This window comes from Nerophis ophidion, linkage group LG08 (genome assembly GCF_033978795.1).
Source record: "Nerophis ophidion isolate RoL-2023_Sa linkage group LG08, RoL_Noph_v1.0, whole genome shotgun sequence".
Lineage (NCBI taxonomy): Eukaryota > Metazoa > Chordata > Actinopteri > Syngnathiformes > Syngnathidae > Nerophis > Nerophis ophidion.
In genome coordinates, this window is record NC_084618.1 from 14,016,063 (window position 1) to 14,040,828 (window position 24,766).

The 24,766-nt window shown below is 40.2% G+C and overlaps 1 protein-coding gene across 1 annotated transcript in view; it reads left to right on the plus strand.

Annotated features, from left to right (window-relative positions):
• pde6b (phosphodiesterase 6B, cGMP-specific, rod, beta) overlaps window positions 1-24,766 on the plus strand; it is a 41,295-nt gene that overhangs the window by 15,324 nt on the left and 1,205 nt on the right. Inside the window, exons 5-21 of the mRNA XM_061907748.1 lie at window positions 9,324-9,464; window positions 9,536-9,610; window positions 9,678-9,742; window positions 11,701-11,767; window positions 11,855-11,902; window positions 11,976-12,125; window positions 12,187-12,330; window positions 12,414-12,479; window positions 12,553-12,702; window positions 12,770-12,877; window positions 12,952-13,061; window positions 13,125-13,212; window positions 13,301-13,401; window positions 18,969-19,076; window positions 19,368-19,431; window positions 21,960-22,034; window positions 23,755-23,838. Of these exons, the coding sequence (XP_061763732.1) occupies window positions 9,324-9,464; window positions 9,536-9,610; window positions 9,678-9,742; window positions 11,701-11,767; window positions 11,855-11,902; window positions 11,976-12,125; window positions 12,187-12,330; window positions 12,414-12,479; window positions 12,553-12,702; window positions 12,770-12,877; window positions 12,952-13,061; window positions 13,125-13,212; window positions 13,301-13,401; window positions 18,969-19,076; window positions 19,368-19,431; window positions 21,960-22,034; window positions 23,755-23,838 (1,644 nt within the window). The remainder of the gene's footprint in view (window positions 1-9,323; window positions 9,465-9,535; window positions 9,611-9,677; window positions 9,743-11,700; window positions 11,768-11,854; window positions 11,903-11,975; window positions 12,126-12,186; window positions 12,331-12,413; window positions 12,480-12,552; window positions 12,703-12,769; window positions 12,878-12,951; window positions 13,062-13,124; window positions 13,213-13,300; window positions 13,402-18,968; window positions 19,077-19,367; window positions 19,432-21,959; window positions 22,035-23,754; window positions 23,839-24,766) is intronic.

The following is a 24,766-nucleotide window of genomic DNA, read 5'->3' on the forward strand; positions in this document are numbered from 1 at the left end:
GTTTGGCTGACTTCTGCTAGCTGTCATTCATGCTTTAGAATGCACAAAACAAGGAAATGTGTGAGACGGTGTGTTTGGCTGACTTCTGCTAGCTGTCATTCATGCTTTAGAATGCACAAAAGAAGGGAATGTGTGACATGGTGTGTTTAACTGACTTTTGCTAGCTGTCATTCATGCTTAAGAATGCACAAAACAAGGAAACGTGTGACATGGTGTGTTTAGCTGACTTTTGCCAGCTGTTATTCATGCTTTAGAATGCACAAAACAAGGAAACGTGTGATACAGTGTGTTTAGCTGACTTTTGCTAGCTGTTATTCATGCTTTAGAATGCACAAAGCAAGGAAACGTGTGACACGGTGTGTTTAGCTGACTTTTGCTAGCTGTTAGTCATGCTTTAGAATGCAAAAAAAACGAGGAAACGTGTGACATAGTGTGTTTAGCTGACTTTTGCTAGCTGTTATTCATGCTTAAGAATGCATAAAAGAAGGGAATGTGTGACGTGGTGTGTTTAGCTGACTTTTTTCAGCTGTTATTCATGCTTTAGAATGCACAAAACAAGGAAATGTGTGATACGGTGTGTTTAGCTGACTTTTGCTAGCTGTTAGTCATGCTTTAGAATGCACAAAACAAGGAAGCGTGTGACGTGGTGTTTTTAGCTGACTTTTGCTAGCTGTTAGTCATGCTTTAGAATGCAAAAAAAACGAGGAAACGTGTGACATAGTGTGTTTAGCTGACTTTTGCTAGCTGTTATTCATGCTTAAGAATGCACAAAAGAAGGGAATGTGTGACATTGTGTGTTTAGCTGACTTTTGCTAGCTGTTAGTCATGCTTTAGAACGCAAAAAAACAAGGAAACGTGTGACATGGTGTTTTTAGCTGACTTTTGCTAGCTGTTATTCATGCTTTAGAATGCACAAAAGAAGAACAGGTGTGACGTGGTGTGTAGCTGACCTTTGCTAGCTGCCATTCATGCTTTAGAATGCACAAAAAAAGGGAATGTGTGACATGGTGTGCTTAACTGACTTTTGCTAGCTGTCATTCATGCTTAAGAATGCACAAAACAAGGAAACGTGTGACACAGTGTGTTTGGCTGACTTTTGCTAGCTGTCATTCATGCTTAAGAATGCACAAAACAAGGAAATGTGTGATACGGTGTGTTTAGTTGACTTTTGCTAGCTGTTATTCATGCTTTAGAATGCACCAAAGAAGAAAATGTGTGACATGGTGTGTGTAGCTGACTCTTGCTAGCTGTTATTCATGCTTTAGAATGCACAAAACAAGGAAATGTGTGATACGGTGTGTTTAGCTGACTTTTGCTAGCTGTTATTCATGCTTTAGAATGCAAAAAACAAGGAAACGTGTGACACGGTGTGTTTAACTGACTTTTGCTAGCTGTTATTCATGCTTTAGAATGCACAAAAGAAGGGAATGTGTGACGTGGTGTGTTTAGCTGACTTTTGCCAGCTGTTATTCATGCTTTAGAATGCACAAAACAAGGAAATGTGTGATACAGTGTGTTTAGCTGACTTTTGCTAGCTGTTATTCATGCTTTAGAATGCACAAAACAAGGAAACGTGTGACGTGGTGTTTTTAGCTGACTTTTGCTAGCTGTTATTCATGCTTTAGAATGCAAAAAACAAGGAAACGTGTGACACGGTGTGTTTAGCTGACTTTTGCTAGCTGTTAGTTATGCTTTAGAATGCACAAAACAAGGAAACGTGTGACACGGTGTGTTTAGCTGCCTTTTGCTAGCTGTTAGTCATACTTTAGAACGCACAAAACAAGGAAACGTGTGACGTGGTGTTTTTAGCTGACTTTTGCCAGCTGTTATTCATGCTTTAGAATGCACAAAACAAGGAAATGTGTGATACAGTGTATTTAGCTGACTTTTGCTAGCTGTTAGTCATGCTTTAGAACGCAAAAAAACAAGGAAACGTGTGACATGGTGTGTTTAGCTGACTTTTGTCAGCTGTTATTCATGCTTTAGAATGCACAAAACAAGGAAATGTGTGATACGGTGTGTTTAGCTGACTTTTGCTAGCTGTTAGTCATGCTTTAGAACGCAAAAAAACAAGGAAACGTGTGACATGGTGTTTTTAGCTGACTTTTGCTAGCTGTTATTCATGCTTTAGAGTACACAAAAGAAGAAAGCGTGTGACGTGGTGTGTTTAGCTGACTTCTGCTCGCTGTTATTCATGCTTTAGAATGCACAAAAAAAGAACAGGTGTGACGTGGTGTGTTTAACTGACTTTTGCTAGCTGTCATTCATGCTTTAGAATGCACAAAAGAAGGAAATGTGTGACACAGTGTGTTTGGCTGACTTTTGCTAGCTGTCATTCATGATTTAGAATGCACAAAAGAAGGGAATGTGTGACATGGTGTGTTTGGCTGACTTCCGCTAGCTGCCATTCATGCTTTAGAATGCACAAAAGAAGGGAATGTGTGACACGGTGTGTTTGGCTGACTTCTGCTAGCTGTTATTCATGCTTTAGAATGCAAAAAACAAGGAAACGTGTGACACGGTGTGTTTAGCTGACTTTTGCTAGCTGTTATTCATGCTTTAGAATGCACAAAAGAAGGGGATGTGTGACACGGTGTGTTTGGCTGACTTCTGCTAGCTGTTATTCATGCTTTAGAATGCAAAAAACAAGGAAACGTGTGACACGGTGTGTTTAGCTGACTTTTGCTAGCTGTTATTCATGCTTTAGAATGCACAAAAGAAGGGGATGTGTGACACGGTGTATTTAGCTGACTTTTGTCAGCTGTTATTCATGCTTTAGAATGCACAAAAGAAGGGAATGTGTGACACGGTGTGTTTGGCTGACTTCTGCTAGCTGTTATTCATGCTTTAGAATGCACAAAACAAGGAAATGTGTGATACGGTATGTTTAGCTGACTTTTGCTAGGTGTTAGTCATGCTTTAGAATGCAAAAAAACAAGGAAACGTGTTACATGGTGTTTTTAGCTGACTTTTGCTAGTTGTTAGTCATGCTTTAGAACGCAAAAAAACAAGGAAACGCGTGACATGGTGTTTTTAGCTGACTTTTGCTAGCTGTTATTCATGCTTTAGAGTACACAAAAGAAGAAAGCGTGTGACGTGGTGTGTTTAGCTGACTTCTACTCACTGTTATTCATGCTTTAGAATGCACAAAAGAAGAACAGGTGTGACGTGGTGTGTTTAACTGACTTTTGCTAGCTGTCATTCATGTTTTAGAATGCACAAAACAAGTAAACGTGTGACATGGTGTGTTTGGCTGACTTCTGCTAGCTTTCATTCATGCTTTAGAATGCACAAAAGAAGGGAATGTGTGACACGGTGTGTTTGGCTGTCTTCTGCTAGCTGTTATTCATGCTTTGGAATGCAAAAAACAAGGAAACGTGTGACACGGTGTGTTTAGCTGACTTTTGCTAGCTGTTATTTATGCTTTAGAATGCACAAAAGAAGGGAATGTGTGACACGGTGTGTTTGGCTGACTTCTGCTAGCTGTTATTCATGCTTTAGAATGCAAAAAACAAGGAAACGTGTGACGTGGTGTGTTTAGCTGACTTTTGCTAGCTGTCATTCATGCTTTAGAATGCACAAAAGAAGAACAGGTGTGATGTGGTGCGTCTAGCTGACTTTTGCTAGCTGTCATTCATGCTTTAAAACGCAAAAAACAAGGAAACGTGTGACATGGTGTTTTTAGCTGACTTTTGCCAGCTGCCATTCATGCTTTAGAATGCACAAAAGAAGGGAATGTGTGACATGGTGTGCTTAACTGACTTTTGCTAGCTGTCATTCATGCTTAAGAATGCACAAAACAAGGAAATGTGTGACACAGTGTGTTTGGCTGACTTTTGCTAGCTGTTATTCATGCTTTAGAATGCACAAAACAAGGAAACGTGCGACACGGTGTGTTTAGCTGACTTTTGCTAGCTGTTATTCATGCTTTAGAATGCACTAAAAAAGGGAATGTGTGACGTGGTGTGTTTGGCTGACTTCTGCTAGCTGTCATTCATGCTTTAGAATGCACAAAACAAGGAAATGTGTGAGACGGTGTGTTTGGCTGACTTCTGCTAGCTGTCATTCATGCTTTAGAATGCACAAATGAAGGGAATGTGTGACATGGTGTGTTTAACTGACTTTTGCCAGCTGTTATTCATGCTTTAGAATGCACAAAACAAGGAAACGTGTGATACAGTGTGTTTAGCTGACTTTTGCTAGCTGTTATTCATGCTTTAGAATGCACAAAACAAGGAAACGTGTGACATGGTGTTTTTAGCTGACTTTTGCTAGCTGTTATTCATGCTTTAGAATGCACAAAGCAAGGAAACGTGTGACACGGTGTGTTTAGCTGACTTTTGCTAGCTGTTAGTCATGCTTTAGAATGCAAAAAAAACGAGGAAACGTGTGACATAGTGTGTTTAGCTGACTTTTGCTAGCTGTTATTCATGCTTAAGAATGCATAAAAGAAGGGAATGTGTGATACGGTGTGTTTAGCTGACTTCTGCTAGCTGTTATTCATGCTTAAGAATGCATAAAAGAAGGGAATGTGTGATACGGTGTGTTTAGCTGACTTTTTTCAGCTGTTATTCATGCTTTAGAATGCACAAAACAAGGAAATGTGTGATACGGTGTGTTTAGCTGACTTCTGCTAGCTGCCATTCATGCTTTAGAATGCACAAAAGAAGGGAATGTGTGACACGGTGTGTTTGGCTGACTTCTGCTAGCTGTCATTCATGCTTTAGAATGCACAAAACAAGGAAATGTGTGAGACGGTGTGTTTGGCTGACTTCTGCTAGCTGTCATTCATGCTTTAGAATGCACAAAAGAAGGGAATGTGTGACATGGTGTGTTTAACTGACTTTTGCTAGCTGTCATTCATGCTTAAGAATGCACAAAACAAGGAAACGTGTGACATGGTGTGTTTAGCTGACTTTTGCTAGCTGTTAGTCATGCTTTAGAACGCAAAAAAACAAGGAAACGTGTGACATGGTGTGTTTAGCTGACTTTTGCCAGCTGTTATTCATGCTTTAGAATGCACAAAACAAGGAAACGTGTGATACAGTGTGTTTAGCTGACTTTTGCTAGCTGTTATTCATGCTTTAGAATGCACAAAGCAAGGAAACGTGTGACACGGTGTGTTTAGCTGACTTTTGCTAGCTGTTAATCATGCTTTAGAATGCAAAAAAAACGAGGAAACGTGTGACATAGTGTGTTTAGCTGACTTTTGCTAGCTGTTATTCATGCTTAAGAATGCATAAAAGAAGGGAATGTGTGACGTGGTGTGTTTAGCTGACTTTTTTCAGCTGTTATTCATGCTTTAGAATGCACAAAACAAGGAAATGTGTGATACGGTGTGTTTAGCTGACTTTTGCTAGCTGTTAGTCATGCTTTAGAATGCACAAAACAAGGAAGCGTGTGACGTGGTGTTTTTAGCTGACTTTTGCTAGCTGTTAGTCATGCTTTAGAATGCAAAAAAACGAGGAAACGTGTGACATAGTGTGTTTAGCTGACTTTTGCTAGCTGTTATTCATGCTTAAGAATGCACAAAAGAAGGGAATGTGTGACATTGTGTGTTTAGCTGACTTTTGCTAGCTGTTAGTCATGCTTTAGAACGCAAAAAAACAAGGAAACGTGTGACATGGTGTTTTTAGCTGACTTTTGCTAGCTGTTATTCATGCTTTAGAATGCACAAAAGAAGAACAGGTGTGACGTGGTGTGTAGCTGACCTTTGCTAGCTGCCATTCATGCTTTAGAATGCACAAAAAAAGGGAATGTGTGACATGGTGTGCTTAACTGACTTTTGCTAGCTGTCATTCATGCTTAAGAATGCACAAAACAAGGAAACGTGTGACACAGTGTGTTTGGCTGACTTTTGCTAGCTGTCATTCATGCTTAAGAATGCACAAAACAAGGAAATGTGTGATACGGTGTGTTTAGTTGACTTTTGCTAGCTGTTATTCATGCTTTAGAATGCACCAAAGAAGAAAATGTGTGACATGGTGTGTGTAGCTGACTCTTGCTAGCTGTTATTCATGCTTTAGAATGCACAAAACAAGGAAATGTGTGATACGGTGTGTTTAGCTGACTTTTGCTAGCTGTTATTCATGCTTTAGAATGCAAAAAACAAGGAAACGTGTGACACGGTGTGTTTAACTGACTTTTGCTAGCTGTTATTCATGCTTTAGAATGCACAAAAGAAGGGAATGTGTGACGTGGTGTGTTTAGCTGACTTTTGCCAGCTGTTATTCATGCTTTAGAATGCACAAAACAAGGAAATGTGTGATACAGTGTGTTTAGCTGACTTTTGCTAGCTGTTATTCATGCTTTAGAATGCACAAAACAAGGAAACGTGTGACGTGGTGTTTTTAGCTGACTTTTGCTAGCTGTTATTCATGCTTTAGAATGCAAAAAACAAGGAAACGTGTGACACGGTGTGTTTAGCTGACTTTTGCTAGCTGTTAGTTATGCTTTAGAATGCACAAAACAAGGAAACGTGTGACACGGTGTGTTTAGCTGCCTTTTGCTAGCTGTTAGTCATACTTTAGAACGCACAAAACAAGGAAACGTGTGACGTGGTGTTTTTAGCTGACTTTTGCCAGCTGTTATTCATGCTTTAGAATCCACAAAAGAAGGGAATGTGTGACGTGGTGTGCTTAGCTGACTTTTGTCAGCTGTTATTCATGCTTTAGAATGCACAAAACAAGGAAATGTGTGATACAGTGTATTTAGCTGACTTTTGCTAGCTGTTAGTCATGCTTTAGAACGCAAAAAAACAAGGAAACGTGTGACATGGTGTGTTTAGCTGACTTTTGTCAGCTGTTATTCATGCTTTAGAATGCACAAAACAAGGAAATGTGTGATACGGTGTGTTTAGCTGACTTTTGCTAGCTGTTAGTCATGCTTTAGAACGCAAAAAAACAAGGAAACGTGTGACATGGTGTTTTTAGCTGACTTTTGCTAGCTGTTATTCATGCTTTAGAGTACACAAAAGAAGAAAGCGTGTGACGTGGTGTGTTTAGCTGACTTCTGCTCGCTGTTATTCATGCTTTAGAATGCACAAAAAAAGAACAGGTGTGACGTGGTGTGTTTAACTGACTTTTGCTAGCTGTCATTCATGCTTTAGAATGCACAAAAGAAGGAAATGTGTGACACAGTGTGTTTGGCTGACTTTTGCTAGCTGTCATTCATGCTTTAGAATGCACAAAAGAAGGGAATGTGTGACACGGTGTGTTTGGCTGACTTCTGCTAGCTGTTATTCATGCTTTAGAATGCAAAAAACAAGGAAACGTGTGACACGGTGTGTTTAGCTGACTTTTGCTAGCTGTTATTCATGCTTTAGAATGCACAAAAGAAGGGGATGTGTGACACGGTGTATTTAGCTGACTTTTGTCAGCTGTTATTCATGCTTTAGAATGCACAAAAGAAGGGAATGTGTGACACGGTGTGTTTGGCTGACTTCTGCTAGCTGTTATTCATGCTTTAGAATGCACAAAACAAGGAAATGTGTGATACGGTATGTTTAGCTGACTTTTGCTAGGTGTTAGTCATGCTTTAGAATGCAAAAAAACAAGGAAACGTGTTACATGGTGTTTTTAGCTGACTTTTGCTAGTTGTTAGTCATGCTTTAGAACGCAAAAAAACAAGGAAACGCGTGACATGGTGTTTTTAGCTGACTTTTGCTAGCTGTTATTCATGCTTTAGAGTACACAAAAGAAGAAAGCGTGTGACGTGGTGTGTTTAGCTGACTTCTACTCACTGTTATTCATGCTTTAGAATGCACAAAAGAAGAACAGGTGTGACGTGGTGTGTTTAACTGACTTTTGCTAGCTGTCATTCATGCTTTAGAATGCACAAAAGAAGAACAGGTGTGACATGGTGTGTTTAACTGACTTTTGCTAGCTGTCATTCATGTTTTAGAATGCACAAAACAAGTAAACGTGTGACATGGTGTGTTTGGCTGACTTCTGCTAGCTGTCATTCATGCTTTAGAATGCACAAAAGAAGGGAATGTGTGACACGGTGTGTTTGGCTGTCTTCTGCTAGCTGTTATTCATGCTTTGGAATGCAAAAAACAAGGAAACGTGTGACACGGTGTGTTTAGCTGACTTTTGCTAGCTGTTATTTATGCTTTAGAATGCACAAAAGAAGGGAATGTGTGACACGGTGTGTTTGGCTGACTTCTGCTAGCTGTTATTCATGCTTTAGAATGCAAAAAACAAGGAAACGTGTGACGTGGTGTGTTTAGCTGACTTTTGCTAGCTGTCATTCATGCTTTAGAATGCACAAAAGAAGAACAGGTGTGATGTGGTGCGTCTAGCTGACTTTTGCTAGCTGTCATTCATGCTTTAGAATGCACAAAACAAGGAAACGTGTGACACGGTGTGTTTAGTTGACTTTTGCTAGCTGTTATTCATGCTTTAAAACGCAAAAAACAAGGAAACGTGTGACATGGTGTTTTTAGCTGACTTTTGCCAGCTGTTATTCATGCTTTAGAACGCAAAAAACAAGGAAACGTGTGACGTGGTGTATTTAGCTGACTTTTGCCAGCTTTTATTCATGCTTTAGAATGCACAAAACAAGGAAATGTGTGATACGGTGTGTTTAGCTGACTTTTGTCAGCTGTTTTTCATACTTTAGAATGCACAAAAGAAGGGAATATTTGACACGGTCTGTTTGGCCGACTTCCGCTAGCTGTCATTCATGCTTTAGAATGCACAAAACAAGGAAATGTGTGACACGGTGTGTTTGGCTGACTTCTGCTAGCTGTCATTCATGCTTTAGAATGCACAAAACAAGGAAATGTGTGATACGGTGTGTTTAGCTGACTTTTGCTAGCTGTTATTCGTGCTTTAGAATGCACAAAAGAAGGGAATGTGTGACGTGGTGTGTTTCGCTGACTTTTGTCAGCTGTTATTCATGCTTTAGAATGCACAAAACAAAGAAAAATGTGTCCTACATAAGGATTGCATTTCATGTGTAATGGGTTTAGCTGACTTTTGCTTTCCTTTATTTATGATTTAATGTGCACAAAACTAAGAAAATGTGTGATGTGATGTGTTTAGCTGACTTTTGCTAGCTGTTATTCATGCTTTAGAACCCAAAAAACAAGGAAACGTGTGACATGGTGTGTTTAGCTGACTTTCGCTAGCTGTTATTCATGTTTTAGAATGCACAACAGAAGGGAATGTGTGACGTGGTGTGTTTGGCTGACTTTTGCTAGCTGTCATTCATGCTTTAGAATGCACAAAACAAGGAAATGTGTGACACGGTGTGTTTGGCTGACTTCTGCTAGCTGTCATTCATGCTTTAGAATGCACCAACGCAGAACGTGTGTGCAGTTGTTGCTGTGGTCGGCGAACAAAGTGTTCGAGGAGCTGACGGACATGGAGCGTCAGTTCCACAAGGCCTTGTACACGGTGCGAGCGTACCTCAACTGCGAGCGCTACTCTGTGGGTTTACTGGACATGACCAAGGAGAAGGTGAGCTTTCTTCAGTCTCAGACTCACATCCTGTCCCGGGTCTCCTTTACCTCCCGGCTCTTGTCACCCAGGAGTTCTTCGACGTGTGGCCAGTGTTGATGGGGGAGCAGCCGCCCTACTCCGGGCCCCTCACACCTGACGGAAGGGTACGCCACTTATTTACTTCTTCTTCACAACACTTAAAAATGAAGTTGTATTTATTTGTTCGTACAGGAAGTGGTTTTCTACAAAATCATTGACTACATTTTACACGGCAAGGAGGACATCAAAGTCATACCGTAAGTAAATATCAATTTTAATAATCTCAGTCACTTTTTGTGAAATTTTGACATGGATTTACTGATTATCTGTGCTTTTATTTTGAAGGGAAACATTGGTACATTAGTGCGTATAACTATGCAGTTTATTAAACATGTAATGCTATAAATAAACTATTGAATGAAATATTTGTGCCACTCTGACATGAGGCTTTAAGAAGTCAACCTCGCCCCCTGGCGGTGAAAAGTAAAAGCAATCATAACTTCCTTCCGGATGCTTCCATCTTCCCCAAATTGTGGATGGAGGGAACATTGGCATATGCTAACTGTTAGCATGCTAATTATCGCAGCGTACACCTTAGAGTCACATGACTTGACACATGATAACTGTTAGCATGCTGATGTTAGCATACTAACATTAGTGCACGCTAACTTTTTTTTTTTTGCTAAAAAATGACTACTACTTTCACCGTTGGAAACATGCACTCGTTGTAGCCTCTTGTGGTACAAAACGGTATTACAAGCTGGAAGTACACGCATTGAAGTTAGCTAGCTTCGATTGGCACAAGAATACAACATGTATGTATACGTAAAGGTAAATGTATATATGTATGTACATATGTATGTATGCATTTGTGTATGTATATATGCATGTATGTATGTATATATACATATATTTATGTGTGTTTGTTTGTATGTATGTGTGTATTTATGTATGTATGTATGTATTTATATATATATGTGTGTATGTATGTATATATGTGTTTGTATATAAGGCTTATGTATGTATATGTGTATGTGTATATGCATGTATGTATGTATATATGTGTTTGTATGCATATATGTGTGTATTTATGCATGTATAAATATATTTATGTATGTGTTTGTTTGTATGTATGCATGTATGTGTGTATTTATGTATATATTTATGTATATATGTGTATATATATGTGTGTATACATGTATATATGTCTTTGTATATATGGCTGTACGTATGTATATATGCATGTATGTATGTATATATGTGTTTGTATGTATGTATATGTGTATATATAAATAATAAATGATAAATGGGTTGTACTTGTATAGCGCTTTTCTACCTTCAAGGTACTCAAAGCGCTTTGACACTACTTCCACATTTACCCCTTCACACACACATTCACACACTGATGGAGGGAGCTGCCATGCAAGGCGCCAACCAGCACCCATCAGGAGCAAGGGTGAAGTGTCTTGCTCAGGACACAACGGACGTGACGAGGTTGGTTCTAGGTGGGATTTGAACCAGTGACCCTCGGGTTGCGCACAGCCCCTCTGCCACTGCGCCACGCCGTCCCCTATCTATGTATATATGTGTTTGTATGCATATATGTCTGCATTTCTGTAGGTATGTATGTATGTATATGTATGTATGTATATGTATGTATGTGTTTGTTTGTATGTATGTATGTACATATGTGTGTATATATGTATGTATGTGTGTATTTATGTATATATATATGTATGTATGTATATATATGTTTGTATATATATATATGTGTATATGTTTGTATATATATGTGTATATGTATATATATATATATGTATATGTATGTGTTTGTTTGTATGTATGTACATATGTGTGTATATATGTGTGTGTATTTATGTATATATTTATGTATGTATGTATGTATGTATATATGTGTTTGTATATATATATATGTGTGTATGTATACATATATATTTATGTATGTTTGTTTGTATGTATGTATGTACATATGTGTGTATATATGTATGTATGTGTGTATTTATGTATATATCTATGTATGTATATATGTATACGTATGTATGTATATATGTGTTTGTATATATATATATATGTGATTGTATACATATATATATATATATATATATATATATATATATATATATATATATATATATATATATATATATATATATATATATATATATGTGTGTGTATGTATTTGTATTGCATGCAGAAATCCGGCAGCAGACCACTGGGCCTTGAGCAGCGGTCTTCCTACATATGTTGCAGAAAGCGGCTTTGTGAGTGTCTTTTTTTTTTTTTTACCAGCCCAGCGTCAATGTTTGATTTAACTTGATGATTTTCACGGCCGGGTGTTGTTGTCACAGATCTGCAACATCATGAACGCTGCAGCGGACGAGACGTTCACCTTCCAGGTGGGTGGGAGGAGACCTGGAGTGACGCCGGGCGCCCAAAGATGTTAAATGTGCTTTTTGCCCGCTCGTCCAGACGGAGCCTCTGGACTCGAGCGGCTGGACCATCAAGAACGTTCTCTCGCTGCCCATCGTCAACAAGAGGGAGGAGATAGTGGGCGTGGCCACCTTCTACAACCGCAAGGACGGAAAACCCTTTGACGAGCAGGACGAGCAGCTGATGGAGGTACGCTCCCGTCCTGTGTGTGTGAGGAAGACCTCTGTTCCACGGTCTTGCCCCCCCCCAGGCCCTGACCCAGTTCTTGGGCTGGTCGGCCCTCAACACGGACACCTACGACAAGATGAACAAGCTGGAGGACCGCAAGGACATCGCCCAGGACATGGTGCTCTACCACGTCAGGTGTCGCAACGACGAGATTCAGAACATCCTGGTGAGTGACACCTCTGCCAGCACAACAGTAGTTGGGATGGTTCAGAGTCCTGTGGACTGAGACCAAGGTTGTGCTCCCTGCAGAAGACCAGAGAAGTCTACGACTGTGAACCCTGCGAGTGCCAAGAAGAAGAGCTCTGGAGCATCTTGGTAAAAACCTCCTAAGTGGTTCAAGTCCAAAGACCACTCGGGTCCGTGACCGGTTGGTCTGGGTTCTTTGCAGAAAAAAGACCTGCCGCCTCTGATCAAGAAGTTTGAGATCTACGAGTTCCGCTTCTCGGACTTCAAGTGCACGGAGATGGAGTTGGTCCAGTGCGGGATCCAGATGTACTACGAGGTCGGCGTGGTGAAGAAGTTCCAGATCCCCCAGGAGGTGCGCACCGCCCCCCCTTTTGTCGGACATTTTGCGCCAAGCGCTAATCGTGGGTTTCCGCCGACAGGTCCTGGTCCGCTTCATGTACTCGGTCAGCAAGGGCTACAGGAGGATCACCTACCACAACTGGCGCCACGGCTTCAACGTGGGACAGACCATGTTCACCCTGCTGACGGTACGCACGCCTGCCGACGGCACGCACCCTCCAGGGGGCGCCGGAGCGACACTCATGTTGGGTTGTGGTCCTAGACGGGGATGCTGAAGAGGTACTACACCGACCTGGAGGTGATGGCCATGATCACGGCCGGCTTCCTCCACGACATCGACCACCGCGGTACCAACAACTTGTACCAGGTCAAGTAGGTCCCGCCACGGCTCCGCCCACGCCCGCAGACACACCTCAACCTTTTCCACGCCCGCAGGTCGGGCAACCCTCTGGCCAAACTGCACGGCTCCTCCATCCTGGAACGACACCACCTGGAGTTCGGAAAGTTCCTCCTGTCTGACGAGGCGAGAACATTTATCCATGAAAACAGTTAGCATGTTACATACATCATACAATTGTAGTCAAAAGTGTTCCCTGGTGTCCTCACTGCAGACTCTCAACATCTACCAGAACCTGAACCGGCGCCAGGTGGACCACGTGATCCACCTCACCGACATCGCCATCATCGCCACTGACCTGGCTCTTTATTTCAAGTTAGATCTTCTTCACACGCTCTACATTATTATCTACATTATATTCATACTATATCTACTACTTTAAAGGCCTACTGAAATGAGATGTTCTTATTTAAACGGGGATAGCAGCTCATACTTGATCATTTCGCCATATTGCCATATTTTTGCTGAAAGGATTTAGTAGAGAACATCGACGATAAAGTTTTGGTGGCTAATAAAAAAGCCTTGCCTGTACCGGAAGTAGCAGACGATGTGCGCGTGACGTCACGGGTTGTGGAGCTCCTCACATCTGAACATTGTTTACAATCATGGACACCAGCAGCTAGAGCGATTCAGAACGAGAACGCGACAATTTCCCCATTAATTTGAGCGAGGATGAAAGATTCGTGGATGAGGAAAGTGAGAGTGAAGGACTAGAGGGGAAAAAAAAGGACAGGGCAGTGAGAGTGTTTCTGATGTTATTAGACACATTTACTAGGATAATATTGGAAAATCCCTTATCTGTTACTAGTGTTGTAGTGAGATTATATGGTCGTACCTGAAAGCCGGAGGGGTGTGGTGACCGCCAGTGTCTCTGAGGGAAGCCACGTTTCTCGACGAGGCGAAGCGAAGGCAGCCGTTGGGGCCGGGCTGAGATTTTTTTCCCCCCCTCCTCCTCCACGGTGGAAGCATCCCACGTTCGGGGGCAGCCGGTCGGAGGAGGCAAGAGAGTCTGCAGCTGCCTCTTTGACAGGTGCAGGAGGGACGACGCAAGCTCTCCACTTATTACCACCATTTTGTCACCGAAACCTGCCGGTTGACATGTGGTAGGGAACCATGTTCGCTTGCCCGCTCTCTTCCATAGTAAAGCTCGACCGTCATCTTTCGGGAATGTAAACAAGGAAACACCGGCTGTGTTTGTGTTGCTAAATTCAGCTGCAATACACCGCTTCCCACCTACGTCTTTCTTCTTTGACGTCTCCATTATTCATTGAACAAATTGCAAAAGATTCAGCAACACAGACGTCCAGAATACTGTGTAATTATGCGATTAAAGCAGACGACTTATAGCTGGGATCGGGGCCGGAACAAAATGTCCGCTACAATCCGTGACGTCACGCGCACGCGTCATCATACCGACGTTTTTAAACGGATACTTCGTGGGAAATTTAAAATTGTAATTTAGTAAACTAAAGCGGCCGTATTGGCATGTGTTGCAATGTTAATATTTCATCATTGATATATAAACTATCAGACTGCGTGGTCGCTAGTAGTGGCTTTCAGTAGGCCTTTAAGTTCATACTATATCTACACTATATATACTACATTATATTTATACTATATCTACACTATATATACTACATTATATCTAGTTTATGTTTATACTATATCTACATTATACACCGCTTCCCACCTACGTCTTTCTTCTTTGACGTCTCCATTATTCATTGAACAAATTGCAAAAGATTCAGCAACACAGACGTCCAGAATACTGTGTAATTATGCGATTAAAGCAGACGACTTATAGCTGGGATCGGGGCCGGAACAAAATGTCCGCTACAATCCGTGACGTCACGCGTATGCGTCATCATACCGACGTTTTTAAAAGGATACTTCGTGGGAAATTTAAAATTGTAATTTAGTAAACTAAAAAGGCCGTATTGGCATGTGTTGCAATGTTAATATTTCATCATTGATATATAAACTATCAGATTGCGTGGTCGCTAGTAGTGGCTTTCAGTAGGCCTTTAAGTTCATACTATAGCTACACTATATATACTACATTATATCTAGTTTATGTTTATACTATATCTACATTATACACCGCTTCCCACCTACGTCTTTCTTCTTTGACGTCTCCATTATTAATTGAACAAATTGCAAAAGATTCAGCAACACAGATGTCCAGAATACTGTGTAATTATGCGATTAAAGCAGACTACTTATAGCTGGCATCGGGCTGGAAAAAAATGTTCGCTACAATCCTTTCAACAAAATACTTTGTGCGAAATTTAAAATTACAATTTAATAAACTAAAAAGGCCGTATTGGCATGTGTTGCAACGTTAATATTTCATCATTGATATATAAACTATCAGACTGCGTGGTCGCTAGTAGTGGCTTTCAGTTGGCCTTTAAGTTCATACTATATCTACACTATATATACTACATTATATCTATTTTATGTTTATACTATATCTACATTATATCTACACTATATATATTATATGCAGATGTGGGTAGTAATGCGCTACATTACAGCGCTAGTCAATTAGTTAATAAAAAATTTAAAAAGTACCAATAAGTACAACAAATTGGAATAATTGAAGAGAGAAAAAATTTCAATTGGAAAATGAAAAAGAAAAAAAAAGATTGGATGAATATAAATAAGGATGGATAATATTAAAAACACTATTAAGTTAATTGCATATCATTTATTAAAATTATGCTTTATCTTTTTTTCACCATTCATCATTTATATTTTTTATTATTCAATTGCAGCTAGTCAGGAGGATTCGTCCACCCATTTATTTTTCTTTAGTTTTTCATTATCCAATTAGAATTTTTTCTCTCTTCAATCGTTCATTTTTAATTAACTAATTGACTAATTGTTGGTTCAGACCGAGGAGAGCTGATTGGTCAACACTCACACTGATTAATTATTCATGTTCCTAGGAATTACCGATAGTACACTTACTAACTTTAGCCTCAGGAGGAGCTAACCCCCGAAATTACCCTTAGACTTTTGGACTATAGACTATTTATTATTATTATTACCCATACTTACCTTTTTAACTATAAGTTAATTAACCAGTTACCACTTAGCTTTACTTTTTGTGGGGGAGGTGATGCACCCCCACATTTTCCGGCGTCCCCTCTCTTTGGCTTGGCAAGCCGATCGACCTGACTGGGATTGAACCCAGGACCCTTTGATTGGGAGCTAGCTGTTTAACCATTCAGTTATTCTTGGTCTTCTTAAGAACAGATTTCGGGCCCCAATGAGGTATTCAATTGATAACCTGTCTCAGTAAACTATGATACAAAACAATAGCTTTCCTAGTTACCGATCAACTTGCCTGGGATTTGAACCCAGTGCCCTTTGATTGGGAGTTTGCAGCTTTAACCATTCAGCTATTCTTGGTCTTCTTAAGGACAGATTTCGGGCCCCAATGACATATTCAATTGATAACCTGTCTCAGTAAACTATGATACAAAACAATAGCTTTCCTACTAGCCTGGGATTTGAACACAGTGCCCTTTGATTGGGAGTTAGCAGCTTTAACCATTGAGCTATCCCTGGTCTTCTTTAGACAAGATTTCGGGCCCCAATGACATATTTAATCGCGAACTTGTCTCAGTGGGCTATAATTTAAAACATTTACTCTTGCTGCCGGAGTTTTCATAGTTACCAGTGAACCTGGCAGGGATTTGATCCTTGCACTCTTGGATTGGGAGCTAGCTGCTTTAACCATTCAGCTATCCTTGGATGTCTTAAGGGTAGATTTCGGGCCCCAATGACATATTTATTTGCGAATCTGTATCAGTAAACAATGAGATAAAATATTTACTCTTGCCGCTGGAGCTTTCATAGTTACCAACGGACCTGGGTGGGATTTGAACCCAGACCCCTTTGATTTGTAGATAGCTGCTTGAACTACTCAGCTACCCTTGTACTTCATACAGACAAATTTCGGGCCCCAATTGCGAACCTGCCTTGGTAATCTATGATATAAAATACTACCTCATCCGGCTGGAGCTTTCCTAGTTATGGATGGTCATGACTGGGATTTGAACCCCGTACCCTTTGATAGGGAGTTAGCTGCTTCCAATACGTAGCTATCCTTGGCCCACTGAAAGTGAGATTTCAGGCCCCAATAACATATTTAATTGCGAACCGTTCACGGTAAACTATGATATAAAACTGTGACTGGAGATTTCCAAGTTAGCGATGGATGGACCTGACCGATGAACTCCCTTCCCTTTGATTGGAAGATAGCTGCTTTAACCACTCGGCTTGAGAACCGGTTACACTAAACCACAATGATAGTGAAACAAAACACTTAGTATATTTATAGAGAAGAATCGCTACTTTTACTCCGTTCCATTTATCAACATTCAGCTCGTTACTCGCTACTTTTTTAAATCGATCTATTAATGTTTGTTTTGGTTACTGACAGAGCTTCAAAGTAGAATCTACGCATGCCTGCGTTAAACCAATCACATGCAGTCACTGGTGACGTTGGACCAATCAAACAGAGCCAGGCGGTCACATGACCCGACTTAAACAAGTTGAAAAACGTATTGGGGTGTTACCATTTAGTGGTCAATTGTACGGATTATGTACTGTACTGTGCAATCTAATAATAAAAGTTTCAATCAATCAATCAATCAAAAGTGTAAAGGAAAAACGACACTTTTTATTTCAACCGTACTTCCCGTCAAAAGCCTAAAGACTGATCGCGCGGTTCCTGTCTTCACAATAAAAGTGCCGCTCCATCGCGCCTGCGTTAACAAAATAAGAGTCTCCGAAAGCCGGCGCTAACAAGCGAGCAATCTACAGTTTGCCGCCAATGTATTTCTTGTAAAGTGTATAAAAACGAATATGGAAGCTGGACAAATAAGATGCCAAAAACCAACGACTTTCATGCGGTATTAGACAGAAAAGAGGAACTTTTTTTCTCCTCCATTTGAAAACGTGGACGTCTGATTCCAATCAATGCAAGTCATCAGAATCAGGTAATACACCCACTTATATTCTTGTCTTCATGAAAGAAAGGAATCTATATGTTAAACATGCATGTATATTCATTTAAACACCTTCAACATGTCAACAAAAAACGGCAAAATAAATAAATATAAATTATATACTGTATATATAAATGTATGTATGTATATATATATATATATATATATATATATATATATATATCAATCAAATCAATGAATGCCTACTGAGGCTATGGTGCTGTTAAGTTATTGTGGCTCAATGTGCCATTTTTTAAATTTTCTTTTAATGTACTATTATTTAATATATATTATTGTTTTAGTCGCTTAAGAGATATTCCTGGCTCTGAATTTGCTCATTGCTATTTTTATGTTTTTGTGCATTATTTGTTGCCGTAATCAGGTTACTCAGTACTTGAGCAGTTTTTTCACAACATACTTTTTACTTTTACTCAAGTAAATATTTGGGTGACTACTCCTTACTTTTACTTGAGTAATACATCTCTAAAGTAACAGTACTCTTACTTGAGTACAATTTCTGGCTACTCTACCCACCTCTGATTATATCTACACTATATCTACGACTTTTTTTTTTTTTTTTTTTCTTTGTCATGAAAAAGGGAGGTTTTTGTGGTTGGTGCACTAATTGTAAGTGTATATTGTGTTTTTCATGTTGATTTAATTTTAAATAAAAATTTAAAAAAATCTTCTGCGGCCCGGTACCAATCTACACTATACCGACATAATATCTACACTACATTTACATTATATCTACACTATATCTATATTCTATCTACACTATACCTACATAATATCTACACAATATTTACACTACAGTCCACTGTAATGTATTAATAATAATAATAATGATGATGATGTCAGGAAGAGGACCATGTTCCAGAAGATCGTGGATCTGTCTCAGACCTACGAGGATGAGAAGAAGTGGGTGGACTTCCTGTCCCTGGAGACCACCAGGAAGGAGATTGTCATGTGAGTGCAGTGCAGCACCTGATGGAGTTACTGATAATCATCTTGTTTATGTATGTATGTATATATATATATTTAAATATATATATATACATATATACATGTATATATATATATATATATATATATATGTATGTATGTATATATGTGTATGCATGTATAAATGTATGTGAGCATATATATATATATATATATATATATATATATATATATATATATATATATATATATATATATATATATATATGTATAATATACATGTATGTATGTATGATATGATGTGATGTGTTTCAGGGCCATGATGATGACAGCGTGTGATCTGTCCGCCATCACTAAACCCTGGGAGGTACAAAGCAAGGTGAGACTGGAGAGGAAGACAACAAAGTGCATGATATCAGCACTACAACAAAGTGTACGATATCAGCCCTATAGCAAAGTGTATGATATCAGCACTACGACAAAGTGTATGATATCAGCACTACAGCAAAGTGTGTGATATCAGCACTACAGCAAAGTGTATGATATCAGCACTACAGCAAAGTGTGTGATATCAGCACTACAACAAAGTGTACGATATCAGCCCTATAACAAAGTGTATGATATCAGCACTACAACAAAGTGTACGATATCAGCCCTATAACAAAGTGTATGATATCAGCACTACAAAAGTGTACGATATCAGCCCTATAACAAAGTGTATGATATCAGGACTACAACAAAGTGTATGATATCAGCACTACAGCAAACTGTGTGATATCAGCACTACAGCAAAGTGTGTGATATCAACACTGCAACAAAGTGTATATCAGCACTACAACAAAGTGTATGATATCATGACTACGACAAAGTGTACGATATCATGACTACAACAAAGTGTATGATATCGTGACTACAACACAGTGTATATTATGACTGCAAGAAAGTGTATGATATGGTGACTACAAGAAAGTGTATGATATCAGCACTACAACAAATTGTATGATATCAGCACTACAACAAAGTGTGATATCAACACTGCAACAAAGTGTATGATATCAGCACTACAACAAAGTGTATGATATGGTGACTACAACAAAGTGTATGATATCATGACTACAACAAAGTGTATGATGTCGTGTCTACAACAAAGTGTATGATATCATGACTACAACAAAGTGTATGATATCGTGACTACAACACAGTGTATGATATCATGACTGCAAGAAAGTGTATATGGTGACTACAAGAAAATGTATGATATCAGCACTACAAGAAAATGTATGATATCAGCACTACAAGAAAGTGTATGATATCAGCACTACAACAAAGTGTATGATATCATGATTACAACAAAGTGTATGATATTGTGACTACAACAAAGTGTACGATATTGTGACTACAACAAAGTGTATGATATTGTGACTACAACAAAGTGTATGATATTGTATCTACAACAAAGTGTATATCGTGACTACAACAAAGTGTATGATATGGTGACTACAACAAAGTGTATGATATGGTGACTACAAGAAAGTGTATGCTATCATGACTACAAGAAAGTGTATGATATCAGCACTGCAAGAAAGTGTATGATATGGTGACTACAACAAAGTGTATGATATTGTGACTACAAGAAAGTGTATATCAGCACTACAACACAGTGTATGATATCATGACTGCAAGAAAGTGTATATCAGCACTACAAGAAATTGTATATTGTGACTACAAAAAAAGTGTATATGGTGACTACAAGAAAGTGTATGATATGGTGACTACAACAAAGTGTATGATATTGTGACTACAACAAAGTGTATGATATCAGCACTACAAGAAAGTGTATGATATGGTGACTACAAGAAAGTGTATGATGTCAGCACTGCAAGAAAGTGTATGATATGGTGACTACAACAAAGTGTATGATATCGTCACTACAAGAAAGTGTATGATATCGTGACTACAAGAAAGTGTATATCAGCACTACAACACAGTATGATATCATGACTGCAAGAAAGTGTATATCAGCACTACAACAAAGTGTATATCGTGACTACAAAAAAAGTGTATGATATTGTGACTACAACAAAGTGTATGATATTGTGACTACAAGTGTATGATATTGTGACTACAACAAAGTGTATGATATCGTGACTACAAGAAAGTGTATGATATCAGCACTACAAGAAAGTGTATCAGCACTACAAGAAAGTGTATGATATGGTGACTACAAGAAAGTGTATGATATCAGCACTACAAGAAAGTGTATCAGCACTACAAGAAAGTGTATGATATGGTGACTACAAGAAAGTGTATGATATCAGCACTGTAAAAAGTGTATGTTATGGTGACTACAACAAAGTGTATGATATCGTCACTACAACAAAGTGTATATCGTGACTACAAGGAAGTGTATATCAGCACTACAACACAGTGTATGATATCATGACTGCAAGAAAGTGTATATCAGCACTACAAGAAAGTGTATATCGTGACTACAAAAAAGTGTATGATATGGTGACTACAAGAAAGTGTATGATATCGTGACTACAACACAGTGTATGATATCATGACTGCAAGAAAGTGTATGATATCAGCACTACAAGAAAGTGTATGATATCAGCACTACAAGAAAGTGTATGATATCAGCACTACAAGAAAGTGTATTATATGGTGACTACAACAACGTGTATGATATCAGCACTACAAGAAAGTGTATGATATGGTGACTACAAGAAAGTGTATGATATGGTGACTGTAAGAAAGTGTATGATATCAGCACTACAAGAAAGTGTATGATATCAGCACTACAACAAAGTGTATGATATGGTGACTACAACAACGTGTATGATATCAGTACTACAAGAAAGTGTATGATGTGGTGAGTGAGGGTTGTATCGTCCTGTGATACAGGTGGCCCTGTCGGTGGCAGCAGAGTTCTGGGAGCAGGGTGACCTGGAGAGAACTGTACTGGAACAACAACCCATCGTGAGTCTTCTAACCACCTTCACAAAAAAAAAAAAAGCAAAATACTCTGTGAGCAAAGCAAGGCTAACTGGCCAGTATGGTGGCCTGGGATTGGCTCAGCCAGCATGACTGTATCGGACTTGTTTCGTGTCTCATGATGTTAAAACTTCATATTTATAAGCTTTTTAATGAATAATCGCATGAGTGTTGGGGGCTGCATGAGTGCTGGGGGCTGCATGAGTGCTGGGGGGTGCATGAGTGCTGGGGGCTGCATGAGTGTTGGGGGCTGCATGAGTGCTGGGGGGTGCATGAGTGCTGGGGGCTGCATGAGTGTTGGGGGCTGCATGAGTGCTGGGGGCTGCATGAGTGTTGGGGGCTGCATGAGTGCTGGGGGCTGCATGATTGCTGGGGGGTGCATGAGTGCTGGGGGCTGAATGAGTGCTGGGGGCTGCATGATTGCTGGGGGGTGCATGAGTGCTGGGGGGTGCATGAGTGCTGGGGACTGCATGAGTGCTGGGGGCTGCATGAGTGCTGGGGGCTGTATGATTGCTGGGGGGTGCATGAGTGCTGGGGGTGCATGAGTGCTGGGGGCTGCATGACTGCTAGGGGCTGCACGAGTGCTGGGGGCTGAATGAGTGCTGGGGGCTGCATGATGGCTGGGGGGTGCATGAGTGCTGGGGGCTGCATGAGTGCTGGGGGGTGCATGAGTGCTGGGAGGTGCATGAGTGCTGGGGGCTGCATGAGTGCTGGGGGCTGCATGATTGCTGGGGGGGTGCATGAGTGCTGGGGGGTCCATGAGTGCTGGGGGCTGCATGAGTGCTGGGGGCTGCATGATTGCTGGGGGGGTGCATGAGTGCTGGGGGGTCCATGAGTGCTGGGGGCTGCATGAGTGCTGGGGGGTGCATGAGTGCTAGGGGCTGCATGAGTGCTGGGGGCTGCATGAGTGTTGGGGGCTGCATGAGTGCTGGGGGCTGCATGAGTGCTGGGGGCTGCATGAGTGTTGGGGGCTGCATGAGTGCTGGGGGCTGCATGAGTGCTGGGGACTGCATGATTGCTGGGGGCTGCATGAGTGTTGGGGGGTGCATGAGTGCTGGGGACTGCATGAGTGCTGGGGGGTGCATGAGTGCTGGGGGCTGAATGAGTGCTGGGGGCTGCATGATGGCTGGGGGGTGCATGAGTGCTGGGGGCTGCATGAGTGCTGGGGGGTGCATGAGTGCTGGGAGGTGCATGAGTGCTGGGGGCTGCATGAGTGCTGGGGGCTGCATGATTGCTGGGGGGGTGCATGAGTGCTGGGGGGTCCATGAGTGCTGGGGGCTGCATGAGTGCTGGGGGCTGCATGATTGCTGGGGGGGTGCATGAGTGCTGGGGGGTCCATGAGTGCTGGGGGCTGCATGAGTGCTGGGGGGTGCATGAGTGCTAGGGGCTGCATGAGTGCTGGGGGCTGCATGAGTGTTGGGGGCTGCATGAGTGCTGGGGGCTGCATGAGTGCTGGGGGCTGCATGAGTGTTGGGGGCTGCATGAGTGCTGGGGGCTGCATGAGTGCTGGGGACTGCATGATTGCTGGGGGCTGCATGAGTGTTGGGGGGTGCATGAGTGCTGGGGACTGCATGAGTGCTGGGGGGTGCATGAGTGCTGGGGGCTGCATGAGTGCTGCGGTTCATTGAGGGAAACACAGATTCCAATAGTTCCATTCCAACATGGGATTGCTTGTCATGTGATCTTTGTTGTCAACGCCCACCAGCCCATGATGGACAGGACCAAAGCGGCGGATCTCCCCAAACTTCAATGCGGTTTCATCGACTTTGTCTGCACCTTTGTCTACAAGGTAGGCTCCTCCTCCTCCTACCCGCTGGCCAATCAGAAGCCTGCATCTCCACATGTGTCACACCTAGATAAACCTCCCTCATGCACTTTTCTCACTCTATCACTAACTTTTTGTTAGAGAATTGTTCAAAATATATTTGACTTTAATCCTGTAAAATGCTATAAACCTTTTTATAAAAAAAACATTTACATTTTTTAAATATTTTTTTCTTAAAACTCAAGAACTTCTCACAATATTGTAAAATGGTAATTTTTTGTACTTTTTTTCTTATCGTATTTCTCGTGCATTGACTTTTTTTCCCCGACAAATATTACTCTTTTTTTCTTTTTCTCTCCGGAAAAAAAAGGCATTTTCATAATTTATTTCTAAAAAAAGAAATCTTTCACAATATATTTGATTTTAATAATTTCAAATGGCAAACCTTTTACTTAAAATATTCCTACACAATTCTTGAAAGATAACTTCTCACAATTTTTTTTTACAATATGTTTTACTTAAGTCCGGTTAAATTGAATAATGTTTGACTATTTCCCTTATAATATTCTGACATAATTATTGTACAGTGACAAAAAAACAAACAAAAAAAAAATGTAATATTATATGACTTTACTCTTGTAAAAGTACACAATTTTATTTTGTATTTTTTTCCTCAGAATATTCCTCAAATTTCTTTTCAATATTGCAACTTATTTTCTAAAAAAATATTATTTTTTTCTCTCAATATATTTTGCTTTATATATATTAAATTGCAAACTCTTTAAAAAAAAATAAAAATAATAAAATTCCACACAATTCTTGTAAAATAAAAAGTTTCTCAAAAAAAGGTTTTTTTTTTAAATAAAAAAAACTAAATGAAAAAAATAAAAAATACAAAAGATTTTAATCTTGTAAAAAATTATAGATTCATTTTTTTTTGGAAATAAAATAA